Raw genomic sequence first — 13,174 nt, forward strand, 5'->3', positions numbered from 1 at the left:
ATGTTCTGAAATTTACATGATAGTGAGAAGTCTCTTATATAACAATATATACTCTTATATGTCAGGAAATTGTAAAGCTGATTCAGTTGCCTTTCATGGTTCCTTACTTCAATTAGCTAGGCCTTCCTCTTAAAAAAGATGGTAGGTAGCCCATTCTTAGTGATAGACTTTAATATATCAATCTCACATTCAAACCTCTATATGGAAGTGTACAACTTATAAGACAAAAAGAGAAGCCTACCTTGCTTGAAAGAGAAAGGCATGGCTAATTCAATTTCCGCACTCATTCTCGCGACCAAATGCTTAAATTGAACTTTGTCGTGATACAAAGTATATATTACTGTATAATTATTAGAAGATGACTTAATTTCAGAAATTTGCCTGTAATTTTTTTTTTTAAAATTTTTTATTATACACATATGCCGTGTTGCATTTAAATTTATTTTGAAGAATTTAAAGATATTTTTCAACTTTGAGAATTTCATTTAAGCTTTTTTTTTTTGTTTTCTTCACCAAACCCATCATCGTTGGCCTTCTAATTGTTACAGTGTTCAATTGAACATGTCAAAAAAAGTAAAATATTCGTGAGTGCCATCTAAATCTAATTGAACATTTCAGGTATCTAATTGAAGTAATAGTTTTAGTTCAGGGACTCTGCCACATATTAGCCATAAGTTTGGGGACGATAGGACTATTATAAAATTTAGCTGTCTCAAACGAAAGGAAGACCACAATCGGTCTTGGGTTCGAATCTGGAAACCCTAACAAAAGAAAGAAGAAGCTTCCCGCATTTCAAAAAGAAGTCACGATTTTCCCTCCATTTTCTTTTCTCGTTGCATATCTATCTCTTAACAGAAATTCCACTACAAGTCGAGTGGCCGGGGCAAGTCGCGGTTCGTGTCTTACGGAAAGCTCTCTCCCGTTTCTCAGGTGATTTAGATTTTTGGATTTTTTTTTCTTGTCTCTGGTTCCTTTCTTTCTCTTTGAAATTGGAGTCCTGGTTTTCCAATTCATCGTTTAATCCTTTACAGTCTTGATTTGTCAAACAAAATTGATATCTCTCAGTCTTGGTCTCGGCTACTGCTATGTTTGGATCATTGAAAATTGAAGTTAAAATAAATGAAATTCATAGATTTTATTCATTTTTTTTATTTTCTTGTGTTTGGTTAAGAGGGAAAAAGTAGAGCTAAAACGTTTTGATAACTTTTAAGTTAATGCATTGTAGTTATCATTGAATAATGTATTTTTGGCCAGAATAATTAGCATTGAATTTGATGTTGCATATTAAACTAATTTTGTTTAAAATTAAAGAGTAAATTGCGTGCAATCCTTTAAGTTTTTGGACCATAATTGCACTCAATGACACTAGTTTAGAAAACCTACATTTCACCCCAAAAAAAAAAACATTTTACATTACAAGATGCTGAGATTAAACAATTCTTGCCTAAGTGTTTGACAGAATTGTTCAGAGAAAACATAACTGCTGTTACCTCTACCAAAACTGAAGCCAAGTACGGAAGATCCTAAATTTTCAAATCACAAGTTAGTGAGTTGGCCACCGCTTCAGTTAGCAAGACCTTAACTTTTTTGAAACCCAGAAAGCCAACCAAGAAAGGAGGAAAGAGTTGGTGTTTGCTTGGAGAGAATATCAATGGCAACAAAAATTATAAAAAGACTAAAATGGCAATACCCACCCAGCATAACCAACGCCAAAATCTTCCATTTGCCATGAAAAGAAAACACCAGAGGCAGTTCCTTAGAAACTCTCTTCATTTATGTACTAGGCAAGTCTGCAATTAGCAGTAGTTCTCTTTTCTTTTTATTGAATTAAAGTTGTGGAAACCATTTTTGGATATTTCGGTTGTTTGAGGCAGAATTCTAACACTCCTGTGCTAAAAATTGGGTATTGTTTATTTATGCACGTGTGCTGCTCGAGAGATTGTCACTTTAAATCTCTTTTGAAAGTTTCACTACCCTATGTCGAGTCTGTGGGCTGCCATGCTAGTGCTACTTGGTGATTGGATTCAATTTTTATGGGAGTTTGGAGTTTAGTGGGGGCTTATTGGTTTTGGAATCTTAATTTTATTTTTGGGTTGTTTCTATTAGGTTAATGTTGGGCACTCTAAGTCTTACTTACACACACACACACACACCACTGAGGAACTAATGGACTATGGAGAGAGATAGCTGTCAAGGAAGCTGGGGAAACAGATGGAGTAGACCCTTCAATCTTTTTTTCCCCTAAGCTAAAGACTCTTAAATTGTTGAACAACAATTTATATTACAGCTTAAATATGCATCTTAGTAATTACCAACATTCTGTTACCATCGTTAACACAATTGGGGCAGGATGTAGTTTTTCAAAATTAATGTCCTTGAATGTAATTATAGTCAAAACTCAAGGAGTTCTTTGTAATTTGCGCAAAATTCAACATCAAACTATATTGTTTATTGCCTATTAGAGTTAGGCTCCTGCATATCATCTCTATAACAATGCTTTGCATTATAGTTAAGGTACCACATCAAACAATTTTTTTTTTAATTAATTCTTTTTGAAAGTTCAAATACGAAATTTAGCATTAGATTTTAGTTTATGTACTATTTCTTATAATCAATTCTTTAGCATTATATGCCTTGTATTTGAGTGGTTGACAATAGATGCGTTGTGATGTTGTGGATAAAAGAGAAAGAGAAAATGGAAGAACCCTTAAAAGGCAGGCCAGGAGTTAGGGTCTCTATATTTGATTGTTCAATAGAGAATCATTTTAGGGCGATGGATACAATCTCTAAGCTTTGTGAAGAGCCTGAGAGTGATGGTCCCGATGAAACTGATATCCAGCGATTCTCTTCTTCAATCACTTTCTTAAGGTAAATTTATGCTTATCTTTGTGCATTTAGAACTTCCATGTTTAAAACCAATTTTTAAGCAGCGGTAATTGAATTGACTTTACTGATATAAGTTTGGTTTGTTTATTTTTTATTTTAGTTTTATCTGTTTAATATAGAGTTTACATCTACATGTTTTTAATTTACTATTGAACATGCTTTTAGGGAATGGAGGCATTTCAATTATGAACCAAGGATCATTAAGTTTGCTAGTGAAGTAGGAGACTCACAGGGTAAAGATGTTTCTGATTGCATACAGTTACCTCAATTTTCATCAGCAACTGTTCTCAAGGTGAAAGAAAATCTTGTTTTTTGGATCCTCCACTTCAGGGAATCTTCAATCACGGCATAAAATTTCTGGAATAGTTATTACTCTATGGCATAATATTTTGTTAATTGTTGTTTTTGTTTGTTTGTTTTGCTGATGGAAGCAACGGGAAGGACAAAATGGAAAAGCATCTCCAAAATCCTGGTAAGATTGGATTTTGGTTTGCTCAATACCAGTTTCCAGTATTATGGGTTTACCTTAGGTGATAAAAGGATGGCGTAGTTTTAGTTTCATTCTTGACCAGCATAAATGCAAAGTTAATCAACTGTTAGAATTTCTGCTATATTACAGGAGTCTTTCCTTTTAATTTTTTAACTTTTACGGACAACATGTTACAAATGGTGTTTGCTTTTGTTAATTTGTGATGCATATACATATTACTTGGTTAGAACTTAGGTCTTTTGTTCCTTTTGTTGAAGATCCATGTATAGCAACCAAATATTTTGTTTATGAAATTAAATTTAGATTTGAAGCCTGTATTACAACACCATTGCAAATGAGGTCTGTCATATACATTTTTTGAATAACATGATTAAAGTTCAATCTACTTGCAGCAAGGACTTCGTGATGTATGTTGGAGGGTCTGTTTGGGCATTAGATTGGTGTCCTAGAGTTCATGAGAATCCTAACAGTACTGTCAAATGCGAGGTAGTTCCCATTTTCCCCTCAACCCCTAACCTTCTTCTGGGAACCTTTTTTTTTCTTTTATATGTGTGTGTGTGTGTGCATTTGAGCTTCAATTTGCTTCTGTATCGAAATGTTTTGTTCTCAGGCTTCATATTATTATAGCCTAAAACTCGTTTACTGGGATATTTCAAATGAAAGAGACAAAAGCCTAGATTTGTTCTTAAATAATGGTTTAAATGTTGCCTGTGTGCTTAATTAGCAGGATTTTAAACAATAATTATCACAATCGTAATGCTGCAATCTTGTGAGACTTTCCTTGTCATGACATCTTCTTTTCTTATGCCTTGCTTTTCCCAGTTCATTGCTGTCGCTGCTCATCCTCCTGATTCTTATTATCACAAGATAGGTACCCCACTTACTGGTAGAGGCATCATTCAAATATGGTGTATGCTAAATGTTGGGGTGGAGGAGGAAGAGGCTCCTCTTTCAAAGAAAAGGCCAAAATGGAGATCTCAAACTACAGAAGCCATGGAGGAGAGCCCATCAAAGAGGCCTAGAGGAAGACCTAGAAAGAATCCAATAGATGAATCTCAACCAGATAAGGTTAAGAGGCCAAAAGGTAGACCTAGAAAGAAACCAATTGGTGAATCTCTTAATGATGATCAGAATGAACAGTCTTTCCTGCCTCTTGCTGTTCAGTACCCAGAAGGTTCCTTTAAGCCAGTTGCTATAGACAGTGCACTTGGAAATACACAAGAAAATGCTCCAAATAAGAGCCATCATGAAAAAGAAAAAGGTGAAAAAGAGGGAGCATTTACATCTGATGCAACCCCTACGACTTCTGTGCAGAGTAGAAAATTGAAAAGTAAGGTGCAGGCAAAAACTAATACTCATGGTAAATGTCTCCCATTATTGACTCAAAATGAAGAAACAAGATCTTCTTCTACAATAAACAAACAAATTCACTACAACTCTGGGCAGGAAGCTATGGTGCACAATAATATTTTAGATAGCAATTCGTCGGAGACCCCAGGTTCTTCTATTCCAAGGGATAATTCGTCGGAGACCCCAGGCTCTTCTATTCCAAGGGACATTGAGCTGCCAAGAACTGTCCTCTGCCTAGCACACAATGGAAAAGTTGCTTGGGATGTTAAATGGCAGCCTTATGACATAAATGATTGTGAATGCAATCAGCGGATGGGCTATCTTGCTGTCTTACTGGGAAATGGATCTCTGGAAGTGTAAGAGATCTGCTTTTGTTTTCTAGACTCTGTTCAAAATTTTCTTTGTCACTCTTTTGCCTATAATTGTTTAGGACTTAGTCATTGAAGAATAAGCAGTTAAGCATCACTATGTTATACAGCACTAACAGAATGCAAAAACTCTTTAGGGGGGGTTGTACTTTTCCCATGTCATTATTTAACAGTATAGGTTCACTTCAGAACTCATTGTTCATTATGTTAAATGGAGACATTGCAACAAACAACCCTGCTTGTGGAGTCTTTGCATTCCACTAGCAGTGGATTGGATAATAATCCAAAGAACAATTATGTTGATATTGGTTGTCATTTTGAGGTTTCAAAAATGAGGAAATAATTGGAATAATTCTAATATTAACAATCATGTAATGTGAAGCATTGAAGTAGATGATGAAAGATAGGTTGAATTTTATGGAGGATTAAAAAAGAATAAGAATTCAATTATGCAATATTGCAAAAAGAATGGGTGCCTAAGATGAATGTAAACAAGAGGGGCAGAAGGTGGATGTCAAAAGCTTGAAATTAGAAAACTAAAAGTACTATGGTAAACATTAAAATATTAGACTGTTGTATCATTTTAGGGGCCTTCCTTTCCTCTACCTATTATGAATCTTAGCTTTACATGGCAGCTTGCCCCCACTTCCTTTTTATCCTTTTTTTTTTCAAGTTCCATATCAGTCAATTTTGCATTAGGTTGTGCCAATTAGTTAGTTATATGTTTCATTATGGTGAATTATCGACAATGTTCATTGATACTATGTCCCGATTCCACCAATGCAATGCAGGTGGGAGGTTCCTCTTCCTCATATGATCAGCATTGTTTATTCATCTTCACCTAAGCAGGGTACTGATCCTCGCTTTGTAAAATTGGAGCCAGTTTTCAAGTGCTCAAAGTTAAAATGTGGTGATGTACAGAGGTAATTTGGATGTCTATCATTTTTCTGTAATAAACTTTTTAAGATATTATTGCTAGTCTTCTAGTATTGCAGAAATTCTTTAGAATGTCTAAAACATGATGGGCAAGAACACTTATCAGTTCTAAAACATGATGGGGCAGAAAATTTTATAAAACATGATGGAGACAGAACATTTATTAGAATATTGATGAGTTAGGTCTGCTCTTTGCTAACTTACAAAGAAAATGAAAAAAAAAAGATTAAAGGGGAGGGGGGGTGGGCGTTGTGGGTCTGGGTTATTTTACAGCATGGGTCGCTATTAATGCATAGGCAATCAATATCATAGTTCTCACTGCAGCATGGCTGGGTTGTTACTGTTGGGGTGCATTGCATGGCACATTCTTAGTGATTGCTTCCGGTTTAGAATGATAGAATCCTTCTGCATGTGTTACATGAAAGAGATTTTTTTTCCATGAGAAAAGGAAAAATAAAGAACAAGATTGCATATACTGCTGTTGAATAATGTACTTGTGAGACTTTATTACCTAAAATAATTTTTATTAGAGCTTCTTAGCTTACATGGAGAACATTGTAAAAGAAAAGTATTTTTACTTTACCTCTTTGCAACTAGCTATAAATTTGGGTAGAAGGTGGTGAATTTTCTTCATTTAATTGGTATATTATTATTATTATTTTTATTACCATCATCATTACCATCATCATGAGGCTTGTCTCCCTGTCAGTTAATTAACAGTTGATTATAGGGCACCGGATTTGGCCTGCTTAAATAGAGCCATGAAATACATCTTCAAGCCACTGTAGTTGCTGACATGTTCCAGCTGCTGTTTTCATGTTGGATGAATTGGAATTAATAGATTTTCTGTTTGGACAGGCGAAAGAACAATAGCAATGAAAGGCTCTGCTATGTTGTTCAGTGTTCACCCTGTCCTATTTTATGGCTAGTTGATATATTGGATGCACCTGTACACCCAATTTCTTGCAAAATGGGTTCACTTCGTAGTGATATTACATCTTCCATGTGGAGGAATTTGATTTGCAAACATACAATTCAACTGAATGGTTTACTAATTAAAAGTTTAATTTGGCTGCTTCTAGAAGCTTAACATTCTAGCTGTGGAATTTTCATTTTAGTTCTGCAACCTTTTGCTACTTTCAGTTGTCTTTGTTGGTCTAGTGGTGTGTTTGATTCTATTTCATTTGTCACTAATAGAGAGGCTCGGACTTGTTATACAGCATCCCTTTGACAGTTGAGTGGTCAACCTCACCTCCATACAATTACTTACTGGCTGGGTGCCATGATGGAATGGTATAATGTCAGTTTGTTATTTTTGTATGCTTTTTTTTATAAAAAATTTAACATATGTTATTTGCTCTGACCTTTGAGAGAACTGATATCATGCTTTTTGCATAAATGGGATTAGGAGTATTCTTTTTCTTTACGGATTTAGTCGGTAATCAATATTATTTTTCTAGGAAATGTATGTGAATTAAGTTCTTTTTTTTAAAATAAAAAATTAAGTTCTTTTGCATTAATATGTTGACTGAGCATCTGCTAAGTTTCTTAGATTTGTCCTATGATTATCATTTCAATGAATAAGATTATCTTTTACTCATAGTTTTGAATTTATTTGGTATCAGAACTAACATAGTTTATGTCAGGTTGCTTTGTGGAAGTTCTCTGCAAGTGGTTCACCTACAGGTATTGGCAATGTATTAGTCAATTTTTTTTGTTATTCTGCTGTTGTGGTTTATAGAAGGCTTGGATTATGGTGCATCAAATTAACAGTTGAATTTTATTTCCCATTTTGTAATTATGCAGATACAAGACCTCTACTTTGTTTTAGTGCAGATACAGTTCCAATTAGATCGGTTGCATGGGCCCCATCTGGAAGGTGAGTGATGTCATCAGTGTTCCATTTCCAATTGACTAAAATTTTATATAGCTATATATTTAGCTATGCTTTTTTCTGTTCAGAAGCAGTCTCTTTTGGAAATTTGGTGGTCAAAATGCAAAGGGTCCGGCCTTTTGTAGAAATAGCATCTATCTTCTTCTTCTTCTTTTTTTTTTTTTTTTTTTGTTTTTAATTACGGGCTATCTATCCTCTGCTGGACTAGGGATTGCTAATGATTTGGAACTGCTTTGCTAGACAGTTCTTTTTGGCAGTCAACCGGATGCAAGCTCCTTTCAAGGGATGCTTGAGTAGCATAAAAGGGACTAGAATATGATAGTGGTGTTGTTATCAATATTGTTGATGCACTCTTCCAACCTGTATGTTTAATACTGTGATGCTTGCTGATTGCTGTAAATAAAACTCTGTTGTTGGGTTCAGTGACATGGAGAGTGCAAATGTTGTTCTTACTGCTGGACATGGAGGTCTAAAGTTTTGGGACATACGGTAACCTTGATAGCCTGCTTTGGTTTAAGTTTGATCACTTTGTATCTTGGTTTATCTTTTGACTTTTGCTTATCTTGGTCCTAATGCATTCATCTCAATTGAATTCAGATGCTTGGTGGCTTGTATTCCATTTTTTAAGATCAATCTCATTGACTATATAGTTCTAAAGTTTAATTAAACTTTGTGAATCTTCTAAGTGATGGCATGTTGTACATAGCATTGGTAGTTTACACTGTCACTTTAATGTTTACCTTCTAATTTACTGTAATGTATTTATTTTCTTCATGGTTCTATTGAAGTTCCATAAACTTCTATGATCTAATGAAGCTTACAGATTAATATAAGCTTCAGCTAAAGATAGAGCTTTTTTACTGTCTGAAAATTCAAATTAATTTCTATTTCTATCATTATTCGAGCATTTGGCTCAGTAGTTGGTGCTTGATCTTTTTGCTCTATAATAAGGGTTTGAATCCCCCCTTCCCTAATTAAAAAAATGAGTGGAGTTGGCTTGATTCTCTTTATTTTTCCTCTAACTCATTTCACCTTCAGTTGTAAACCACAGAATAAAATCCCTACAATTTAGATACAATATCAACTATGTATTTTATGCATATCTAGTTGCTGCAATTAGCATGTAAGATGAAGTGATGGTATGTATCAATTTAAGGCTTAATTCGATATTTATGTGCACTTACTTTTCCTTGTTTAAGGGGAAATTGCAATTTTTTTCCATATTCAAGATTTTAAGTTCAGTTGGCATCAGAGTGATTTACTATTTCCTGATATAGGTTCTGAAGCATTGAAAATTTGAACTTTGTACTTCTAAAGGATTCTGATTCTGTCGGATTTCTTGGAGAACACGCTTGCATATGTATTGCATGTTAATTGTAAAATAGGTTTCTACTGATGTTTAAGGAGAGGAATCCCGAGTCATGTGTTTCCTTTCAACTAAAAGCTCTGAAAATGTGTTCTCTTGATGTATGTGTGTGCGTGTGGAACAATTTAACCTGTTCAAGTTGCTGTGGTAGCATGATTATATGTCACTTAAGAGCTATAGTTTGATGATTGTTTGCAGTGATCCATTCCTTCCCTTGTGGGATGTCCATCCAGCACCAAAGTTCATATATAGCCTGGATTGGCTGCCAGAACCAAGGTATATTATACCTGATGGTCTTTCATATTTATTTATTTATTTATTTATTGGTGATCTTCTCTTCAACTAGAATTGAAGAAACTTTTTATGTCTTTAGATGTGTTATTCTATCCTTCGATGATGGAACAATGAAAATGCTCAGCTTAATTCAGGCAGCATGTGATGTACCTGTCACTGGAAAACCTTTCACTGGGACCAAGCAACAAGGACTGCACCTTTATAATTGTTCATCCTTTGCTATCTGGAATGTACAAGTGTCACGATTAACAGGTATTCTAGGGATTGGTTTTCTTACATTATTATTGCTGTCTTTTCACGGGAGCAGTAGCCAAGCACACACTATGGTGCATGCGAAATTACAATTAACTTTTTTTTTTTCACTATTAAAACTGCGGGGGACCTAATATGTTAGTCCATAACTAAAATTTTAGTTTGTTTTTGTAAAAGAAAAAGGAAATCTTGGTGTACAGAAACCTGAAAACTTTTTTAAAGAACAAGATATGGAAACAAAAGATCATGTAAAAGATAAGTCAACGAATGTATAACTAACTCTGACTAGAAATGTGTTTAAAACTGTATAGGCTTAGTATAGAATGTAATTTTGCTCCTACAAGGTAGATGCTGTGTATCATAGGTTTTACATTCTTTAGATCAAGTTGTTTCTAGCATAAAACTGCTCTACATTGACGAACTGTTTTTTTCTTGTTTGTGAGATCTTAGTTGTTGGTCTATGACTTTTGCTGCAACATTACATGGTTAATTCCATCATATGGACATAAATTCTCTTCATATTTTGTGTCTTTGCATGTCACCAAAGCTATTACATGTTTGTAGGCAGTAACAAATTTTTTTGACAATTAAAGTGGGATCTTGAACAGCTTAATTTTTTCATTGTCATTTCCAAATATCCATTGACTGGTGAATTTAAATGTTAGGCATGGTTGCATATTGCGGTGCAGATGGTAATGTTACCCGCTTTCAGGTGAGTTGGTCTAGCTTTATCTACAATGCTTGTTATCGTTTTTCTTCCTTCCCATTTTTATTGTGGTTTATGCATGATTAATTGCAACCCTGAATGTAATTCTTTTATTGTCTTTTAAGTTGATTAATTTCCAACCCTCCATGTCAAATGTAAACCTCACTAGTAAAAAACATGAGTTTCTGTCAGCACTTTTGATGAGAATGACATGAGATTTGGCCCAAAGTCTGTCAGGACCTTAGTATAATCTTTGCTTGCTTAAATTATAACTCAAAAATAGATGATCCAACACTTTTTTCTTCTGTTCAAAAAATAAAATTTTCTTTTCTTTTCCTAGCCTCCAATGACAATTCCTCTTGAAGAATAAGAGAGATTATAAAGTCTTTTTTGTTACTTACCGTTACATGTCTACTTCCATTTCCTCCTAGTATTTTAGATTGGAACAGAGCCTTAACCTTAGCAGTAGTTGTTGGTCAACTGGCAGTGTAAAACTATTCAAGTCCATTCATTGATGCTGCACATTATTAATTCTGCGACACCACTGCTTGAAATTTCCTTCAAAATCAAATTCAAAGGCAATTCATCATATATTGATAAGCTGCTTCTGAGCTTTAGCCTCAACTGATGGTATTGTTTTTTATAACCAGCTTACATCGAAAGCAGTGGACAAAGATTTTTCACGAAATCGAGCCCCGCATTTTGTCTGTGGATCCTTGACTGAGGAGGAATCTGCTATTGTAGTTAACACTCCATTACCAGATATTCCTTTGACGTTGAAGAAGCAGACTAATGATTATGGAGAGAGCCCAAGATCCATGCGGGCCTTCTTAACTGAGTCAAATCAGGCTAAAAATGCCAAGGATAATAAGGCAAAAGTTCCAACTCCTGATAAACGAACTTTAGGTATGCTTGACACTCAGATATTGTTATTTGACTACTTTTCTTTGTTTTTTTTCTTTGGTAACAGCGAACAAATTCTTAAATCTGTTGCAGCCCTTTGTTATGGCAATGATCCTGGTGTGGAATCTGAATCTGAGGAAACCTTAACCTTGGCAGCTCTTAAAGGCAAAATAAAACAAAAATCAAAGAGTGACAGGATGAAGAAAGCAGGTGACGATCAAGCATTGGCAGTCAGGATTAATGAACCAACAAATACACAGAAAGAAGAAGCTGGGAATGAAATAGAAGTATTTCCTCCCAAGATTGTGGCGATGCATCGAGTGAGATGGAACATGAACAAGGGTAGTGAGAGGTGGTTGTGCTATGGAGGAGCAGCTGGGATTGTTCGATGCCAAGAGATTATAGTGCCTGATGTTGCTAAGAAATCAGCAAGAAAAAGTTAAAAAGGGTTAGGAGCTTCAACATTTTGGCAAAGTCAACTGGCAACGGTAACGTCCATATTCATAATAGCAGCCCTTCTTTTTCCTCTTTATTTTCATTCAAGAACCTCTTTGTCACAAGCTTTCAGACGACAATAACCATTTAGCTAACTAAAACAGAAACAATGTTACATATGCCTTACATCAATGGTCAATCGATTAGATAATTAGAAAGGAATATTTACAGCTGAAGGTGTGCCTTGTTTTACTTGGATTTGTGATTAAGGGGGAAGAACATGGTCATCCTTAACTTTATCTTGTACCTCTATGGTGGCAACAACAATCACATTTTCTTCAAATCAACCTCCCCAGGTGCAATATTCACATCTATACAGACATTGTGGTTTTATCACAATCACAGGTCATTTGAACTTTAAACTTTCATAGAATCAATCATTTTAATGAGAAAGGAGAGCATAAATACCTTTACGATTGCATTCCACTTGGTCAGATGCTTGTTGAGAAGAACCGCTATGAGGAGCTAACCGGAGAGGGTGACCAAGGATTTCTCTAAGGTGGTGAGGGATGCTGAAAACTTTGTAAATACAAGCAACTTAATTAGAGGCTTACCCTGTATGTGACTTTCTCGGAACCATCATAATGGTCTCGCATGTCTAAAGATGCAATGGACAGGACAGGAGAATCAGAGTAAACCTATTCTTGAGCTTAACTGGCACAAGATTTGTTCACCTACTTATATCAACTGTTAAGCACAGAGTTTGACATGCAGGGCAGGAAACTCCATAATGATCATACTGACTACTATCCTTTTAGTTTGGAGGTCTTTGTCATGGTACGATCCCAATATAGCCAAAAATTAAAGGAAAATACACACGTACGCACAAATCATACCTTAATCTATGCTGGTTACAGGATGTAAAGAATGCAACGAGACCCCGTACTATGTTTCGAAGGGGCTGGAAGACCTACGAGAAAAAATTGATTCCAGATTTCAGTTGGCTGTAAGCAGCATTCTGAGCAAAGATACCAACATTTAAGAAAAAAAACTTGAGATGAATCATCAAACAACAATCCTCCGGAAGAAATAGTAATTCCTTGTGGAGAGTGAGAAGGAACTTTTTCTTGCACAAGTATTAGATTTCTTTGTAGTGTTAGTGTTTCTGTTGGTGTGCCTAAAAACCACGAAGAAATGCTTCTCAATGCCTGGTCAATGTCATTAAATTCCCATTTTCTCATAGATTTCCCTTGTAAAGCAAGAGATGCATCATTCTGTTGGCAAAACAGATGCT

General features: G+C 35.2%; 1 protein-coding gene across 5 annotated transcripts; it reads left to right on the plus strand.

The window, feature by feature from the left end:
• Positions 703-12,174, plus strand: LOC18612763. Of its 5 annotated transcripts, XM_018113972.1 has the most exons (17): positions 728-930; positions 2,659-2,868; positions 3,052-3,178; positions 3,318-3,358; positions 3,769-3,862; positions 4,199-4,890; positions 4,930-5,082; positions 5,883-6,017; positions 7,251-7,323; positions 7,677-7,716; positions 7,837-7,909; positions 8,348-8,413; positions 9,489-9,566; positions 9,664-9,836; positions 10,502-10,548; positions 11,193-11,448; positions 11,539-12,174. In XM_018113972.1, exons 2-17 carry the CDS (start codon positions 2,669-2,671, stop codon positions 11,886-11,888), a joined length of 2,598 nt encoding a protein of 865 aa, XP_017969461.1. In that variant the 5' UTR covers positions 728-930; positions 2,659-2,668; the 3' UTR covers positions 11,889-12,174. The 5 variants fall into 5 exon arrangements, with proteins under 5 accessions (XP_017969462.1, XP_017969460.1, XP_017969459.1 ...); XM_018113973.1 differs by having other exon boundaries at positions 703-930; positions 4,199-5,082; XM_018113971.1 differs by having other exon boundaries at positions 721-930; positions 2,685-2,868; positions 4,199-5,082.

This window comes from Theobroma cacao, chromosome 1 (assembly GCF_000208745.1).
Source record: "Theobroma cacao cultivar B97-61/B2 chromosome 1, Criollo_cocoa_genome_V2, whole genome shotgun sequence".
Taxonomy (NCBI): domain Eukaryota; kingdom Viridiplantae; phylum Streptophyta; class Magnoliopsida; order Malvales; family Malvaceae; genus Theobroma; species Theobroma cacao.